This window comes from Zea mays, chromosome 5 (assembly GCF_902167145.1).
Source record: "Zea mays cultivar B73 chromosome 5, Zm-B73-REFERENCE-NAM-5.0, whole genome shotgun sequence".
Taxonomy (NCBI): Eukaryota; Viridiplantae; Streptophyta; class Magnoliopsida; order Poales; family Poaceae; genus Zea; species Zea mays.
The window spans coordinates 20,040,506-20,056,764 of NC_050100.1; the positions used below are offsets into that span (position 1 = coordinate 20,040,506).

Sequence of the window (16,259 nt, forward strand, 5' to 3'; positions counted from 1 at the left end):
GACTTAGTACATTGTTTTAGAGACTAATGTATTGTGTCTAAGTGATGGAAACAAGAAAAATCGAATTGGAAATGAGATGGCTTTGTTCAGCCAAAGTCAGCTCTGTTTGGGTGCACCGGACTGTCCGGTGGTGCACCGGACAGTGTCCGGTGCGCTAGGCTGACTCGAAGCGAACTGGTCGCTCTCGGGAATTCACCGGCGACGTACGGCTATAATTCACCGGACTGTCCGGTGTGCACCGGACTATCCGGTGAGCCAACGGTCGGCCGCGCGATCTGCGCGGGACACGTGGCCGAGCCAACGGCTAGAAGGGGGGCACCGGACTGTCCGGTGCGCCAACGGCTCTCTGGCTGCCAACGGTCGACTTCGCTGAAAAAAGGAAAGAAATCGGGCACCGGACAGTGTCCGGTGTGCACCGGACTGTCCGGTGCGCCACGCGACAGAAGGCAAGATTTGCCTTCCTGGAATGCTCTCAACGGCTCCTAGCTGCCTTGGGGCTATAAAAGGGACCCCTAGGCGCATGGAGGAAATAACCAAAGCATCCTTTAAGCATTCTTGATCACTCATACTCCACTCTTGCGCACTTGTTCGACATTCTAGTGATTTGAGCCCCGTTCTAGTGTGCTAGTCTTTTGAGCTCAAGTCTGGGTCTTGTGTGTGCGTATTTGCTGTGATCTTTGTGTCTTGTGTGAGTTGCTCATCCCTCCCTTACTCCGTGATTCTTTGTGAACATCAAAAGTGTAAGGGCGAGAGGCTCCAAGTTGTGGAGATTCCTTGCGATCGGGATAAGAAAAGAAAAGTAGAACACCGTGGTATTCAAGTTGATCATTGGATCACTTGAGAGGAGTTGAGTGCAACTCTAGTCCGTTGGGACGCCACAACATGGAGTAGGCAGGCGTTGATCTTGGCCGAACCACGGGATAAACCACTGTGTCATCTCTGTGATTGTTCTCTTGTGGTTATTGTGTTTTGCTAAGACTTCTCTCTAGCCACTTGGCGATTACTGTGCTAACGTCTAACCAAGTTTTGTGGCTTAAGTTTAAAATTTTATAGGATCACCTATTCACCCCCCCCTCTAGGTGCTCTCAGTCGAGCCTGACATGTACCTCGCGGATTTCCTCGAGTTGTGCGTCCTGACCCCCCCCCCCCCCCGCAGGGACTGGGACCACAGCTAGCTCCCGAAGGATGTCAACGCGAGGCGCAGGCCTAGGGGGATCATCGTCCTCCGGCATACCAAGATGGTTGCCTTCGTCGAGACCCCCTAGATCGACGTGGAAGCATTCGCGACTTGGCCACAGTCCTCGTCGCCGAGGTTGTGGCTGCTATCGGAGCAATCAGAGAGGCAGTAATCACATGCGGTCATGAAGTCCCACATGGCACTGGGGTTATCGAGCCCGGAGAAATCCCAACCAGAGTCGGGCTCGTCATCTTCCTCGGAACCCAGAGGCCCGTAGGTCGAGACGGTCGTCAGCCGGTCCCAGGGTGACCGCATATGGTACCCCGGAGGGTTTGGACACGCCTTTACGAAAGCGTCCACCGAAGCGAGGTCGCTTGGTGGGTCGCAGCTGGATCTAAAAGGCATGGAACGAGAAACGGACGGTACCTCTTGATCGACGGGTGGTGACGAAGTCGCGTCAGGGGCGGACTGCACCGTTGTCTCAGGTACGAGGCTAACGCCCAGCATATCCTTCGCGAGCGTGCTGGCGTTGTCCGTCTGCTTGGAGTTGGCGTGTTGCGGGGAAACGGCGCTCGTCTTCGTCTCAGACGTGAGGTCGACGCCCGATGTGTCCCTCGCTGGGGCACCGGCGCCGTCGACTCGCTCGACAGCCGACGAGGTGCCGCCCCCCGCTTGGCCATGTCTGCCCCGCCTCCTCCTCCGTCGGCGGGGAAGGTGACGGGACAGACTCGAATGTTGCTCTTCCGCCACGAGGGGAAGACGTCGTCGATTCCGCCGCCGGCGGGCGGGCCGATGGCCACCATTGTCGTTGTCGCGCGGCGGAGGAAGGAGTATCATGTCGTAGCTGCCGTCGAGGGACATGAACTCCAGACTCTCGAAACGAAGCATCGTCTTGGGTTGAAGAGGTTGCTGGAGACTACCCATCTGGAGCTTGACGGGAAGCTGTTCATCAACACGCAGCAGGCCCCTACCTGGCGCGCCAACTGTCGGCGTTTCGACCCTGGGGGGTCCCTGGACCGACGAGTAAATTGTCGTCGCGTGTCCCAGCCCAGATGGGTCGGCGCGAGACGGAGCACAAAGGGGGGTGAGAAATAGCAAAGGGGAAACTCGCGGCCTTCGTGTTGTCCTGCGCCCAGGTCGGGTGCGCTTGCAGTAGGGGGGTTACAAGCGTCCGCGTGGGAGAGAGAGAGAGAGGGGAGCCCGTTCTCCCGTGCGGCCAACCTCCTCGTACGAGAGCCCTGGACCTTCCTTTTATAGGCGTAAGGAGAGGGCCCAAGTGTACAATGGGGGGTGTAGCAGTGTGCTAACGTGTCTAGCAGAGAGGAGCTAGAGCCCTAAGTACATGCCGTCGTGGCAGCCGGAGAGGTTTTGGCGCCCTGTTCATGTGATGTCGTGGCCGTCGGAGGAGTGCTTGAGCCTTGTGGAAGTACAGCTGTCAGGGTTGTCGGATCCTTGCTGACGTCTCCTTGCTTCCGTAAGGGGCTGAGAGCCGCCGTCGTCATGGAGCACGCGGGGTGCCATCATTACTTGTTTACCGGGCGAGCCAGATGGGACGCCGGTCTTGTTCCCCGTAGCCTGAGCTAGCTAAGGATAGGGTAATGATGGCCTTCCCTGTGACGTGGCGGGTCTGAGCCCGAGGTCGGGCGAGGCGGAGGCTCCTCCGAGGTCGAGGTCGAGTCTGGGCCCTGGGGTCGGGCGAGGCGGAGTTCGTCTTCCGATGTCGAGGCTGAGTCCGAGCCCTAGGTCGGGCGAGGCTGAGTCCGTCTTCCGGGGTCGAGGCTGAGTCCGAGCCCTGGGTCGGGCGAGGCGGAGACCGTCTTCCGAGGTCGAGGCTGAGTCCGAGCCCTAGGGTCGGGCGAGGCGGAGTCCGTCTTCCAGGGTCGAGGCTGAGTCCGAGCCCTGGTCGAACGAGGCGGAGCTTCCCATGGCGCCCGAGGCTGGACTTAGCTGCTGTCAGCCTCACTCTATCGAGTGGCACAGCAGTCGGAGCGGGGCAGGCGGCGCTGTTTTCCTGTTAGGTCGGTTAGTGGAGCGGCGAAGTGACTGCGGTCACTTCGGCTCTGTCGACTGAGGAGCGTGCGTCAGGATAAGGTGTCAGTCGATCCTTGCATTAAATGCTCCTGCGATACGGTCGGTTGGCGTGGCGATCTGGCCAAGGTTGCTTCTTCGCGAAGACTGGGCCTCGGGCGAGCCGAAGGTGTGTCCGTCGCTTGAGGGGGCCCTCGGACGAGACGTGAATCCTCCGGGGTCGGCTGCCTTTGCCCGAGGCTGGGCTCGGGCGAGGCGAGATCGTGTCCCTTGAGTGGACTGAGCCTTGACCTTAATCGCGCCCATCAGACCTTTGCAGCTTTGTACTGATGGGGGTTACCAGCTGAGATTAGGAGTCTTGGGGTACCCCTAATTATGGTCCCCGACAATAATGATTCATTATGAGGGCATGATAATCTTCCTTGCTTAGAGAATTAACTAAGATGTCAAAAGCTAGATAGTTTAAGCGAATATATCTTTGATCTTCCTCAGAAACATTTTTCCTATCATAACTAGGAGGAATAATACTCTTGTCTAAGATTTGTTCTAATTGTGGATCTACGGTTCTAAAAGCATTTACCACTCTAGTAGACCAAGAATCATAATTAGAACAATCAGAAAGTAATATCTCAAGAGTTACCTCCTTGTTCTCCTTCGGAGATGTCTTCTTGTTCTTTTGGGATCTTTTACGAGCCATCACTTCGAGTTGTTAGACTCAATATGAAGTGCCTACCTCTGATACCAATTGATAGTCGCCTAGAGGGGGGGTGGATAGGCGAAACCTGAAAATTAAAACTTTATCCCCCAACTAGATCCCTTGATTAGTGGTTAGAATAAGATATATAATTATCGGAGTATAAAAACTAAGTCCTTACTTGAAAAGAGTATTGCTTTCAAACAATGCGAAATTGACAAATCAATACTACTAATAAGTTTATGAGAATAACTCAAGTAGGCTTAGATAAGAAGAGCAATAACACAAGTTCTTTCTTGCAAGGTGTTGCTTCTCTAAATGAGAATTTAACTTGAAGCAACACAAAATATTGTTGGCAAAGAAAAACGCAAGAGAACTTAGAAAGGGAAGAACAAACAAATCACAAACAATAAGCACACAAGACACGGGTGATTTGTTTTACCGAGGTTCGGCCCTCGAAGGCCTAGTCCCCGTTGAGGAGTCCACTAAGGACGGGTCTTTTTCAACCCTTTCCCTCTCTCCACCGATCACTCAAGACCGGCGAGCTCTTCTTCTTCTCAAGGATCACTTAAGACCCCGCAAGGACCACCACACTCTTTGGTGTCTCTTGCTAGCTTTTACAAGCCTCCAAAACTTTGGAGGAAGTTGAATGGGAGTCAAAACTCCACGCGCAAATGAACACAAAGATGTAGCACACACTATATCTCAATGAATCTCACAAGGCACTAGTGCTAAACTCAAATGAGTAGCTCTCTCTTGCTTGCTTTCTCTTTTGTGGCACTTGTGTTGGTTGTAGTGGTCTAGATCTTGTGTATAGGATGGATCAATGAATATAAGTGGTTGGGAGGGCTTGAGTATGTCAACTAGATGACTTGGAATGTTGCTTGGGCTCCCACACCTTGAAGTGGCCGGTTGGGGTGGGATTTATAGCCACCAACCAAAAACTAGCCGTTGGTGAAGTCTGCTGGCGAAGGGCGCACCGGACAGTCCGGTGTGCCGCCACGTCATCCTCTCGTTAGGGCTTGGAGCCTGTCGACCGTTTGAGGCTTTGTCCTCATGTGGCACCGGACAGTCCGGTGTCACACCGGACAGTCCGGTGCCCCTCTGACTTCTGCTTTGACATTCTGAATTGCACTGTTCACTTTACAGAGTCGACCGTTGCGCGCAGATAGCCGTTGCTCCGCTGGCACACCGGACAGTCCGGTGCGCCACCGGACACTGTCCGGTGCTACACCGGACAGTCTGGTGAATTATAGCGGAGGTGCGCATGGGAAACCCGAAGGTGAAGAGTTTGAGCTGGTTCACCCTGGTGCACTGGACACTGTCCGGTGCGCCAGACCAGGGCATACTCCGGTTTCCTTTTTTCTCCTTTCTTTTGAGACCTAACTTGTTCTTTTGATTGGTTTGTGTTGAACCTTTGGCACCTGTAGAATGTATAATCTTGAACAAACTAGTTAGTCCAATTATTTGTGTTGGGCAAGTCAACCACCAAAATCAATTAGGAAAAGGTTTGACCCTATTTCCCTTTCACACTCTCATTGTCACATAGGAGTGGGACTTTGCTCAAATTGTAGCCAAAGTCCCGGAGGGTTTGCCTCATCCAAAGTAGTTGCGCACAGCACTGTCCTGTGGCAACGCACTCGGCCTCAGCGGTGGATAGGGCAATGGAGGTTTGTTTCTTTGAACTCCAAGACACCAGGGACCTTCCTAGGAATTGGCACGTCCCTGATGTACTCTTCCTATCAACCTTGCATCCAGCATAATCGGAGCCTGAATATCCAATTAAGTCAAAGGTAGACCCTTTTGGATACCAGATCCCGAAGCAAGGCGTAGAAACTAAATATCTAAGAATCCGCTTAACGGCCACAAGGTGGCATTCCCTTGGGTCGGATTGAAATCTAGCACACATGCATACACTAAGCATAATATCCGGTCTACTAGCACATAAATAAAGTAATGACCCTATCATAGACCGGTATGTCTTTTGATCAACGGACTTACCTCCTTTGTTGAGGTCGACATGTCCATCGGTTCCCATAGGTGTCTTCGCGGGTTTGGCGTCCTTCATCCCAAACTGCTTGAGAAGATCTTGTGTGTACTTCGTTTGGGAGATGAAGGTGTCGTCCTTGAGTTGCTTCACTTGGAACCCAAGGAAGTAGTTCAACTCACCCATCATCGACATCCCAAACTTTTGAGTCATCACCCTGCTAAACTCCTCACAAGACTTTTGGTTAGTAGAACCAAATATTATGTCATCGACATAAATTTGGCACACAAAAAGATCACCATCACAAGTCTTAGTGAAGAGAGTGGGATTGGCTTTCCCAACCTTGAAAGAATTAGCAATTAAGAAATCTCTAAGGCATTCATACCATGCTCTTGGGGCTTGCTTAAGTCCATAGAGCGCCTTAGAGGGCTTACACACATAGTCGGGGTACCTGTCATCCTCAAAGCCAGGTGGTTGTTCCACATACACCTCCTCCTTTATTGGCCCGTTGAGGAAAGCGCTCTTCACATCCATTTGAAACAACCTGAAAGAGTGGTGAGCGGCATAGGCTAATAATATTCTAATTGACTCTAGCCTAGCCACAGGAGCAAAAGTCTCCTCAAAATCCAAACCTGTGACTTGGGCATAACCTTTTGCCACAAGTCAAGCCTTGTTTCTTGTCACCACCCCGTGCTTGTCTTGTTTGTTGCCGAACACCCACTTAGTTCCCACAACATTTTGCTTTGGACATGGCACCAGGCTCCAAACTTCATTCCTCTTGAAGTTGTTGAGCTCTTCCTGCATGGCCAACACCCAGTCCGGATTTTGCAAGGCCTCTTCTACCCTGAAGGGCTCAATAGAAGAGACAAAAGAGTAATGCTCAAAAAAATTAGCTAAACGTGAGCGAGTAGTTACTCCCTTGCTTATGTCACCCAAAATCTGATCGATGGGGTGATTTCTTTGGATCGTCGCTCAGACTTGAGTTGGAGGGGCCAGTGGTGCTTCTTCCTCCATAGCTTGTTCTTCTTGTGCTCCCCCTTTATCACACGCCTCTTCTTGATGAACCTGTCCGTCATCTTGAGTTGGGGGATACACCATCGTTGAGGAAGAAGGTTGGTCTTGCTCTTGTTGTTCCTGTGGTCGCACATCTCCAATCATCATGGTGCGTATTGCGGCCGTCGGAACATCATCTTCATCTATATCATCAAGATCAACTTGCTCTCTTGGAGAGCCATTAGTCTCATCAAATACAATGTCGCTAGAGACTTCAACCAAACCCGATGATTTGTTGAAGACTCTATACGCCTTTGTATTTGAGTCATATCCTAGTAAAAACCCTTCTACAGCTTTGGGAGCAAATTTGGAATGTCTACCTTTCTTCACCAAAATGTAGCATTTGCTCCCAAATACACGAAAGTAAGAGACATTGGGTTTGTTACCGGTAAGGAGTTCATAGGAGGTCTTCTTGAGGAGACGATGCAGATAGAGCCGGTTTATGGCGTGGCAAGCTGTGTTCACAGCTTCCGACCAGAACCAATCGGGCGTCTTGAACTCTCCAAGCATCGTCCTCGCCATGTCGATGAGCGTCCTATTCTTCCTCTCTACCACACTGTTTTGTTGTGGTGTGTAGGGAGCGGAGAACTCATGCTTGACACCTTCTTCTTCAAGGTACTCCTCAACTTGTAAGTTCTTGAACTTGGACCCGTTGTCGCTCCTTATCTTTTTCACCTTGAGCTCAAATTCGTTTTGAGCCCTCCTTAGAAAGCGCTTTAGGGTCCCTTGGGTTTCTGATTTATCCTGCAAAAAGAACACCCAAGTGAAACGAGAAAAGTCATCTACAATTACAAGACCATACTTACTTCCCCCAATGTTGAGGTAGGCGACGGGTCCAAAGAGGTCCATGTGGAGAAGCTCCAGTGGTCTTGATGTAGTCATCACATTCTTGCTGTGATGAGTGCTTCCCACTTGTTTCCCTGCCTGACAAGCTACACAAGGTCTGTCTTTCTCGAAGCATACATTGGTTAGTCCTAACACATGTTCTCCCTTTAGAAGTTTATGAAGGTTCTTCATCCCAACATGTGCTAGACGGCGATGCCACAACCAGCTCATGCTAGTCTTAGCTATTAATCATGCATCTAGATCGGCCTCCTCTTTCGAAAAATCAACTAAGTAGAGTTTGCCATCTAATACACCCTTAAATGCTAATGAACCATCACTTCTTCTAAAGACAGAAACATTAACATTTGTAAACAAACAATTGTAGCCCATGTGGCACAATTGACTTACAGACAGGAGGTTGTAACCAAGCGACTCTACTAGAAATACGTTTGAAATGGAGTGCTCATTGGTGATGGTTATCTTGCCCAAGCCCTTGACCTTGCCTTGATTCCCATCTCCAAAGATGATCGTATCCTGGAAATCCTCGTTCTTGACGTAGGAGGTGAACATCTTCTTCTCCCCCGTCATGTGGTTTGTGCATCCACCGTCGATAATCCAGCTTGAGCCCCCGGATGCATAAACCTGCAAGGTAATTTACACTTGGGTTTTAGGTACCCAACTCTTGTTGGGTCCTACAAGGTTAGTCACAATAGCCTTTGGAATCCAAATACAAGTCTTATCTCCCTTGCATTTGGATCCCATATTCCTAGCAACTACTTTTTCATTCTTACAACAAACTGAAAAAGAAGTATTGCAAGCATGGTAAATAGTAGAAGGTTCATTACATACTTTCCTAGGCACATGATGCACAACATGATTTCTCCTAGGCTTATTTCTACCATGCACAAAAGTAAAGCTAGAAGCAAACATAGCATGTGAATTTAATGCATAATAACTCCTATTATAATGAGCATTTCTAGAAAATTTTCTATCATAAATGTAAGCATGACATTTTTTAGAACTATTAGCCATAGGAGCCTTCCCTTTCTCCTTATTGAGAATGAGAGCCTTTTGGCTTGTTAAGTTCTTGGTTTCCTTTCGAAAACCAAGTCCATCCTTAATAGAGGGGTGTCTACCAACGGTGTAGGCATCCCTAGCAAATTTTAATTGATCAAAATTAATTTTGCAAGTCTTAAGTTGAGCATTAAGACTTGCCACCTCATCATTTAATTTAGTAATAGACATAAGGTGTTCATCACAAGCATCAACATCAAAATCCTTACATCTATTACAAATACTAACATGCTCTACACATGAACTAGATTTGTTTGCTTTCTCTAGCTTAGCATTTAAATAATCATTTACACTCTTTAAGCTAGACACAGTTTCATGGCAAGCAGATAACTCAGAAGATAGCATTTCATTCCTTTTAATCTCTAGAGCAAGAGACTTTTGAACACTAATAAACTTATCATGCTCTTCCTACAAAATATCCTCTTGCTTTTCTAAAAATCTATCCTTTTCATTTAAAGCATCAATCAGCTCATTAATCTTTTCTACTTTAGCTCTATCTAATCCTTTGAACAAGCTAGAGTAATCTACTTCATCATCACTAGAATCCTCATCACTAGAAGTAGAGTACTTGGGGGAATCTCGAACACTCACCTTCTTTTCCTTGGCCATGAGGCAGGTGTGGCGTTCGTTGGGGAAGAGGGAGGACTTGTTGAAAGCCGAGGCTGCCGGTCCTTCATCGTCGGAGTCGGATGAAGAGCAGTTCGAATTCCATTCTTTGCCAAGGTGAGCCTCACCTTTTGCCTTCCTATAGTTTTTCTTCTTCTCCTTCTTCCCATGTCTTTCTTCCCCTGGTCATTTTCATTATCGGGACATTGAGCAATAAAATGACCTGTCTTACCGCATTTGAAGCAGGAGCGCTTTCCCCTTGTTTTGTCCTTGTTGGGGTACTCCTTGCGTCCTTTAAGTGCGGTCTTGAAGCGCTTGATGATAAGCGCCATCATCCTCGTTGAGGCCAGCAGCCTCTACTTGCGCCACCCTGCTTGGAAGTGCCTCCCTGCTGCCGGTAGCCTTAAGAGCCACAAGTTGAGGCTCGTAGACGGGTAGTGGACCGTTTAGCGCGTCGTCCACATATCGAGCCTCCTTCACCATCATGCACCCGCTTACAAACTTCCCAAGAATCTCCTCGGGCGTCATCTTGGTGTACCTGGGATTCTCACGAATAGGGTTGACAAGATGGGGGTCAATTACGGTAAATGACCTTAGCATTAGTCGGACGACGTCGTGGTCCGTCCATCTTGTGCTTCCATAGCTCCTGATTTTGTTGACCAGGGTCTTGAGCCTATTGTATGTTTGTGTTGGCTCCTCTCCCTGATCATCGCGAATCTTCCCAGTTCGCCTTCCACCAACTCCATCTTGGTGATCATGGTGGCGTCGTTTCCCTCGTGTGATATCTCGAGGGTATCCCAGATCTGCTTGGCGTTGTCCAAGCCGCTCATCTTGTTGTATTCATCCCTGCACAAAGATGCTAGCAAAACAGTGGTATCTTGTGAATTCTTATGAATTTGTTCATTAATAAACACCGGGTTATCTGTACTATCGAAATGCATTCCATTTTCAACTATCTCCCAAATACTAGGATGGAGAGAAAATAAGTGACTACGCATTTTGTGATTCCAAAAAGAGTAGTCTTCTCCATCAAAGTGTGGAGGTTTACCAAGAGGAATTGAAAGCAAATGAGCATTGGAATTGAACAGAATACGAGAGTAATCAAAAGAGTAGTCTTGATTAACCGATTTCTTTTTAGACGAGTCATCGTCGTCGTCGTCTCTTGGTGAAGAAGAGGAGGTGTCGCTGTCGTAGTAAATGATCTTCTTGATCCGCCTCTTCTTCTTCCCGTCCCTCTTCTTGTGACTCGATCCTGAGTCAGTGGGCTTGTCGTCCCTTGGCTCGTTGAAGAGGGACTCCTTCTCCTTGTCGTTGACCACCATTCTCTTTCCCTTAGGATCCATCTCTTCGGGCGATTAGTCCCTTAAATGAAGAGAACAACTCCGATACCAATTGAGCGCACCTAGAGGGGGGGTGAATAGGTGATCCTGTAAAATTCAACACTAATAGCCACAAAACTTGATTATGAAGGTTAGAACGGCTAAGTAGCTTGAAGGTAGTTCTTGTGAACACAAATAATCAAATAGAAGGCACACAAGAGACACACGATTTTATCCCGTGGTTCGGCCAAGTAACACTTGCCTACTTCCACGTTGTGGCATCCCAATGGACGAGGTTGCACTCAACCCCTTTCAAGTGATCCAATGATCAACTTGAATATCACGACTTTTCTTCCTTATCTCTTTTCCCGTTTGCGAGGAATATCCACAAGTTGGAGTCTCTCGCCCTTACAACAAAGATCACAATGAAAACACAAGAGTAATGGGGAGCAACACACACAAATCCGCAACACACACACACGCACACAAGCCAAGACTTGAGCTCAAAATGAAGCACAAAGAGTTCACAACTAGAACGGAGCTCAAATCACTGACACGATTGATCAAGTGCGTGGAGACGGAGTGTGGGAGACTTAGAATACTTAGTGAATGCTTGGGTAGCTCCTCCATACGCCTAGGGGTCCTTTTTATAGCCCCAATGCAGCTAGGAGCCGTTGGAGACCAACAAGGAAGGCTATCCTTGCCTCATGTCGGGTGGCGCACCGGACAGTCCGATGCACCATCGGACAACCAATGTTCATGTCCGGTGCGCGATCTCCTTCCAATTCTGGCGTAGACGACCGTTGCAGATTCATGGCATTTGGCGCACCGGACACTGTCCGGTGCCCCCTGCCGACAGTTGGCGCGGGCCACGCGTCGCCCGCGGATTGCATGGCCGACCGTTGCGCTGGCGGCCGTTGGCTCACCGGACTTCTGGTGCACCACCGGACAGTCCGGTGAATTATAGCCGTACGCCGCCAAACTTTTCTGAGAGTGGCCTGTTCACCGGAGGATAGCCTGGCGCACCAGACACTGTTCGGTGCACCACCGGACAGCCCGGTGTGCCAGACCGAGCTAGACTTTGGCTGTACCAAGCCAAGTCATTTGCAATTCTTTTCTTCTTTTCTTCTCACTTTTCTAGCACTTAGATAAAACATATTAGTACTTAAAAACTATGTACTAAGTGTAGAAACATACCTTCTCTTTGATTTGCACTTCTCTCTTCAATTAGCACATAAGACATTATTTAAATGTGTTGAGCACTTAATCACCAAAACATAATAGAAATTGCCCAAGGGCACATTTCCCTTTCACACACATCACAACATCCTTTTTTCACAGCTTAGAGCCCACGAAAACTTTTTTCACGGTCACCGTCCAACCAAAAAGACCCTAAACAGCTAAATACGGAAACTAAAACTTTACTTCAGTTTCGGTATTTGGTAATTTAGGAATTAAAATGAAACAAAATGGATGATATATTTTTTCTAGAGCTAAATATACTTCTTTTGTAAATTTTCTATATGTTTGGATATTTTCTAAAGCTAAATCTATTTCTTGAAAACTTATGAGATGTTTTCATGAGTTCTAAATATTTTATTGAATAAAATACACGCGGTTTATCCTCCCTGCCCCTAAACTCCTAAAGTGCATGTCTAGGTCTGTAAACTCGTGAAGTCGTATCGTCTCGGCCTCTAAACTTTCAACATTCTAAACCCATGTAGTTGTATCGTCTCGGTTCCTAAACTTTCAACATACACATTCTGGTCTCTATACTTCTATGGTTGTGTCAGCTAAGTCCATAAAATTCTTTTTAGTGTTATCACATGTTCAAATAGTTTTGACCCACTCTACGTGCATTTTCGGAGTTTTAGGGATCCAGATGATACAACCATAGAAGTACATGGATCAGAATGTGGATGTTGAAAGTTTAGGAACCTAAACTATACAACTTCATAAGTTTAGGGATCTATATATGCACTTTGAAAGTTTTGTGACCATAATGATACACTACTAAAAGTTTAGGGACTACCAGTGTATTTTACTCTATTTTATTTTAGCTAGGATTATCTCAATTTATCTCTTAATTTTTTTTAATTTTTTTGAATCTATAATTTTTTTGCGGGTTAAAATTACGAGGATGATAATTTAAATATTTTTTGAGTTTTGGACAATAGTTCATGAAGGTAGAATGACTTATTCCTATTGTAAAAAAAATCATGGGTTAATTGTTATGCATAAAGCCCACGATGGGATTTTAGGCCCAAAAGCGGCCACTTCGCAGCTTATCCGAACCCAGTCAGCCAGCCCACGCATGAGCTATATAAGACGGCCATATAAGAAACCCTAGCGGAGCCACCAGCACACTCGTCTTTTTCCTCTACGGCCGCCACCATCGCCTCGCGGCCGCCTGCCGCTCCGCTCGAAAGGTGTGGCAACCGTCGAAATTTTCTTCACTTCGTTTCTGCCTTTGACCAGCTCTTGCGCTCGGCTTATCTCGTGCGGTTGTTGCTAGAACCGTCCCTAATTCCATTCCCGTGATCTGGTTTAGTCATTTCATGGTTTTATTTGTTGCATCTGTGGTGAATCTGTGGTCACTTAGATCAACATAGGAAGATGTACGCCCAGTTGAGTTTTGAGTTGGCTGTTGGTGTTTCCCTAACTAGGGATTGAGGGTCTGAAGCTCTATACCTGTTGCAATCGCGTAGTTGTGCGTGCTAGATGTATCAGAGAATCCCTTTGAGTAGAAAGCACACGCACACAGCTGCCACGGTATTGGCATTCGTAGGTATCTGTTTCACTGATGTGCTACATGCACGAGGATAGCACCTGATATTTGTGCGCTTGTAAGTTTACTTGGTTGCTTAATTGCTTATTTTTTAGATTTTGTACTTGCATGGTTACATTGTCATCTTTTTTATTGCACATGTTGTCATTGTCTTGCAAGCAGATAGTCATCAGGAGGTATATGTCCAGTTGACTTGAGTTGGCTATGCATGTTTTGATTTCGGTGTCAAGGCACATGTACTGTGGTGATATAGCTGTTTCAATAGCGTAGTTGCCAAACTTTTTGTGTGTGCTATATGGACCAGGGAACCCGCTTTGCAGCAGATATTTGTTCTGTGTTTCTGCTGCCAGTAGTCACCCGACAGTTAAATCCTTTTGAGTTCTGAATTCTATTGGCCCTTTAGGTGTTTGTGGCATGCTTTCGAATTGGAAGCCCATGCACTTTGTTGCAATGCCTTTGGTATTGCATAGATTCCTATTTCATTGATGTGCAAGATGCACCAGTATATAACCCTTGCAGCAAGAATTTATTTTTGGCTGTGTTTCTGCTGCCTGTCAAATCCTGGTTTTTGTGTGGATGCAAACTTGCCATGTTGATTAATACATTGTTACTGATTTTCCAGGTTTTGTATTTGCATAGCTGCATTGTCAAATGTACATATGAATTCTTCTGATTTTCTTTATTTGGTTTGTGTGAATTACACAGTTTTTAGTGAAGATTTTTTGAAGCCGAGAAGATGGTGCTGAAGTAAGTTTCTATTTCTTTTCTTTCATTTAAATATGTTAAAATATCTGGCTAGACCATGCCTTTTTTTCTCGGCATGACTAGCATATTTTCTGTGATTGGTTAATGTTATTAGAAACAGTTACACATCTTGAAATTATTCTAAGTACGATCATCTCCTTGCAGGACGGAACTCTGCCGCTTCAGTGGCCAGAAGATCTATCCTGGGAAAGGCATCCGGTTTATTCGTGCTGATTCTCAGGTTACTTGCTGTTACATTTTTTGTAATAGGTTTGTAAGCTTTATATAGCATGATCTTATGGCAAGGAAATACATCTGTTTTTGTAGGTTTTCCTTTTTGCCAACTCGAAATGCAAGCGCTACTTCCACAACCGCCTGAAGCCTGCAAAGCTTACCTGGACAGCAATGTACAGGAAGCAGCACAAGAAGGTATGTGATATTACCTAGCCAACTTTCTTAAGGATGTCATCCATTCATTTCTCTTATAGTTTCCATGCCTTTTGGTTATAGAATAGCTACAGTTTTCCTGTATTACCAAAATTTTTCTTCAACCTTCTGAGTTGAGCCGCGATGGTATGATCCAAGTTTGATAGTTTTGTTGATTTGATTTTTTGAATGAAATGATTTTAACTTTAAAGTCTTACTAAGCTAGCACCAGGGTTCCAATAAACCTTAGATTTGTACATTTTCTTGCCATTCTGGGGTTTTGATTGATACGTTTACCATCTGTATTTGTGTGTTTATACACAGCACTGATATATAACATAAACTAGCTAACCAACAAGTGTTAATGTACAGTTAATCTTATGCACTCGTTTCAAATTATAAGTCACTTTGACTTTTTGGTACATAGATTTTGCTATGTATCTAGAGATATGTTATATCGAGATGCATAGCAAAATTGATGTACCAAAAAAAGTTAAAGTGGCTTATAATTTGGAACCGAGGGAGTAATGTGATTGTTGCATCCTTTGAAGTTTTATCCGTCATCACTGTCTTTGTATCTATCTATCTGATGCATGGGATCCAACTAGACGATTGCAACAACAATTGTTTCTGCCATGCTAACAATGGTGCTAGAAGTCTAGAGCCTCTGATCTTAAATGTATTTGTCATTTGTCTGTAGGACATCCATGCTGAAGCTGTCAAGAAGAGGCGCCGCGCCACCAAGAAGCCATACTCGAGGTCCATTGTGGGTGCTTCCTTGGAAGTGATCCAGAAGAAGAGAGCTGAGAAGCCTGAAGTCCGAGATGCTGCTAGAGAAGCTGCTCTTCGGTAATGTTTACATCCTCCATTTATATGCCTATGACAGCAGCTAACCATCTGTTTGGTGTTGCCAATAAAATCTGTTTTGCTCTCGAGTGTTACTGTACACAAACGTGCAATACATTTGAACTGCCGCTGACCTTACAGTGAGATCAAGGAGCGCATCAAGAAGACCAAGGATGAGAAGAAGGCGAAGAAGGCTGAGGTGTCCAAGTCCCAGAAGGCGCAGACGAAGGGTGCTGTTCAGAAGGGTTCCAAAGGCCCCAAGTTGGGTGGCGGCGGTGGCAAACGCTGAAAAGGAACTAAGTGTCATTCCGAGACCTCATCAAAGCCACCTTTGTAGTACCTTGGTTAATTTTGTATTTTCTTTCAGAGTTACTTGTGACTCTTAATTTTGCATCTTTATATATTGGGAGAAATGATCGCCGTTCGTTCATATGATTTCCTCATCTTTGTTTCTCAACCGAATAATGTGACTGGATGTTTCTTTGTTGGGATTCTCCTGTACCACATACGCTTGCCGGTACACACACGGATCTTCAACGCCGTCACAGACCGTCCGGCTCAGGGCGACGGACCATCCGCACTCTCATAGAGAGCACCGTCAGACGATACACTCATAGTGTTTGGCCCCAATTTGGAGCCAACAGGATGAAACCTCGGACGGGTACTAGATACAGGTATGAAAATGAGACAAA

General features: G+C 46.7%; 1 protein-coding gene across 2 annotated transcripts; it reads left to right on the top strand.

Annotated features, from left to right (window-relative positions):
• The first annotated feature begins 13,034 nt into the window (after nucleotides 1-13,034).
• LOC100283762 (60S ribosomal protein L24) lies at nucleotides 13,035-16,024 on the top strand. Of its 2 annotated transcripts, none has more exons than XM_008645538.4 (6): nucleotides 13,035-13,192; nucleotides 14,257-14,298; nucleotides 14,461-14,536; nucleotides 14,623-14,724; nucleotides 15,422-15,570; nucleotides 15,709-16,024. In XM_008645538.4, exons 2-6 carry the CDS (start codon nucleotides 14,288-14,290, stop codon nucleotides 15,854-15,856), a joined length of 486 nt encoding a protein of 161 aa, XP_008643760.1. In that variant the 5' UTR covers nucleotides 13,035-13,192; nucleotides 14,257-14,287; the 3' UTR covers nucleotides 15,857-16,024.
• The last annotated feature ends 235 nt before the right edge of the window (nucleotides 16,025-16,259 follow it).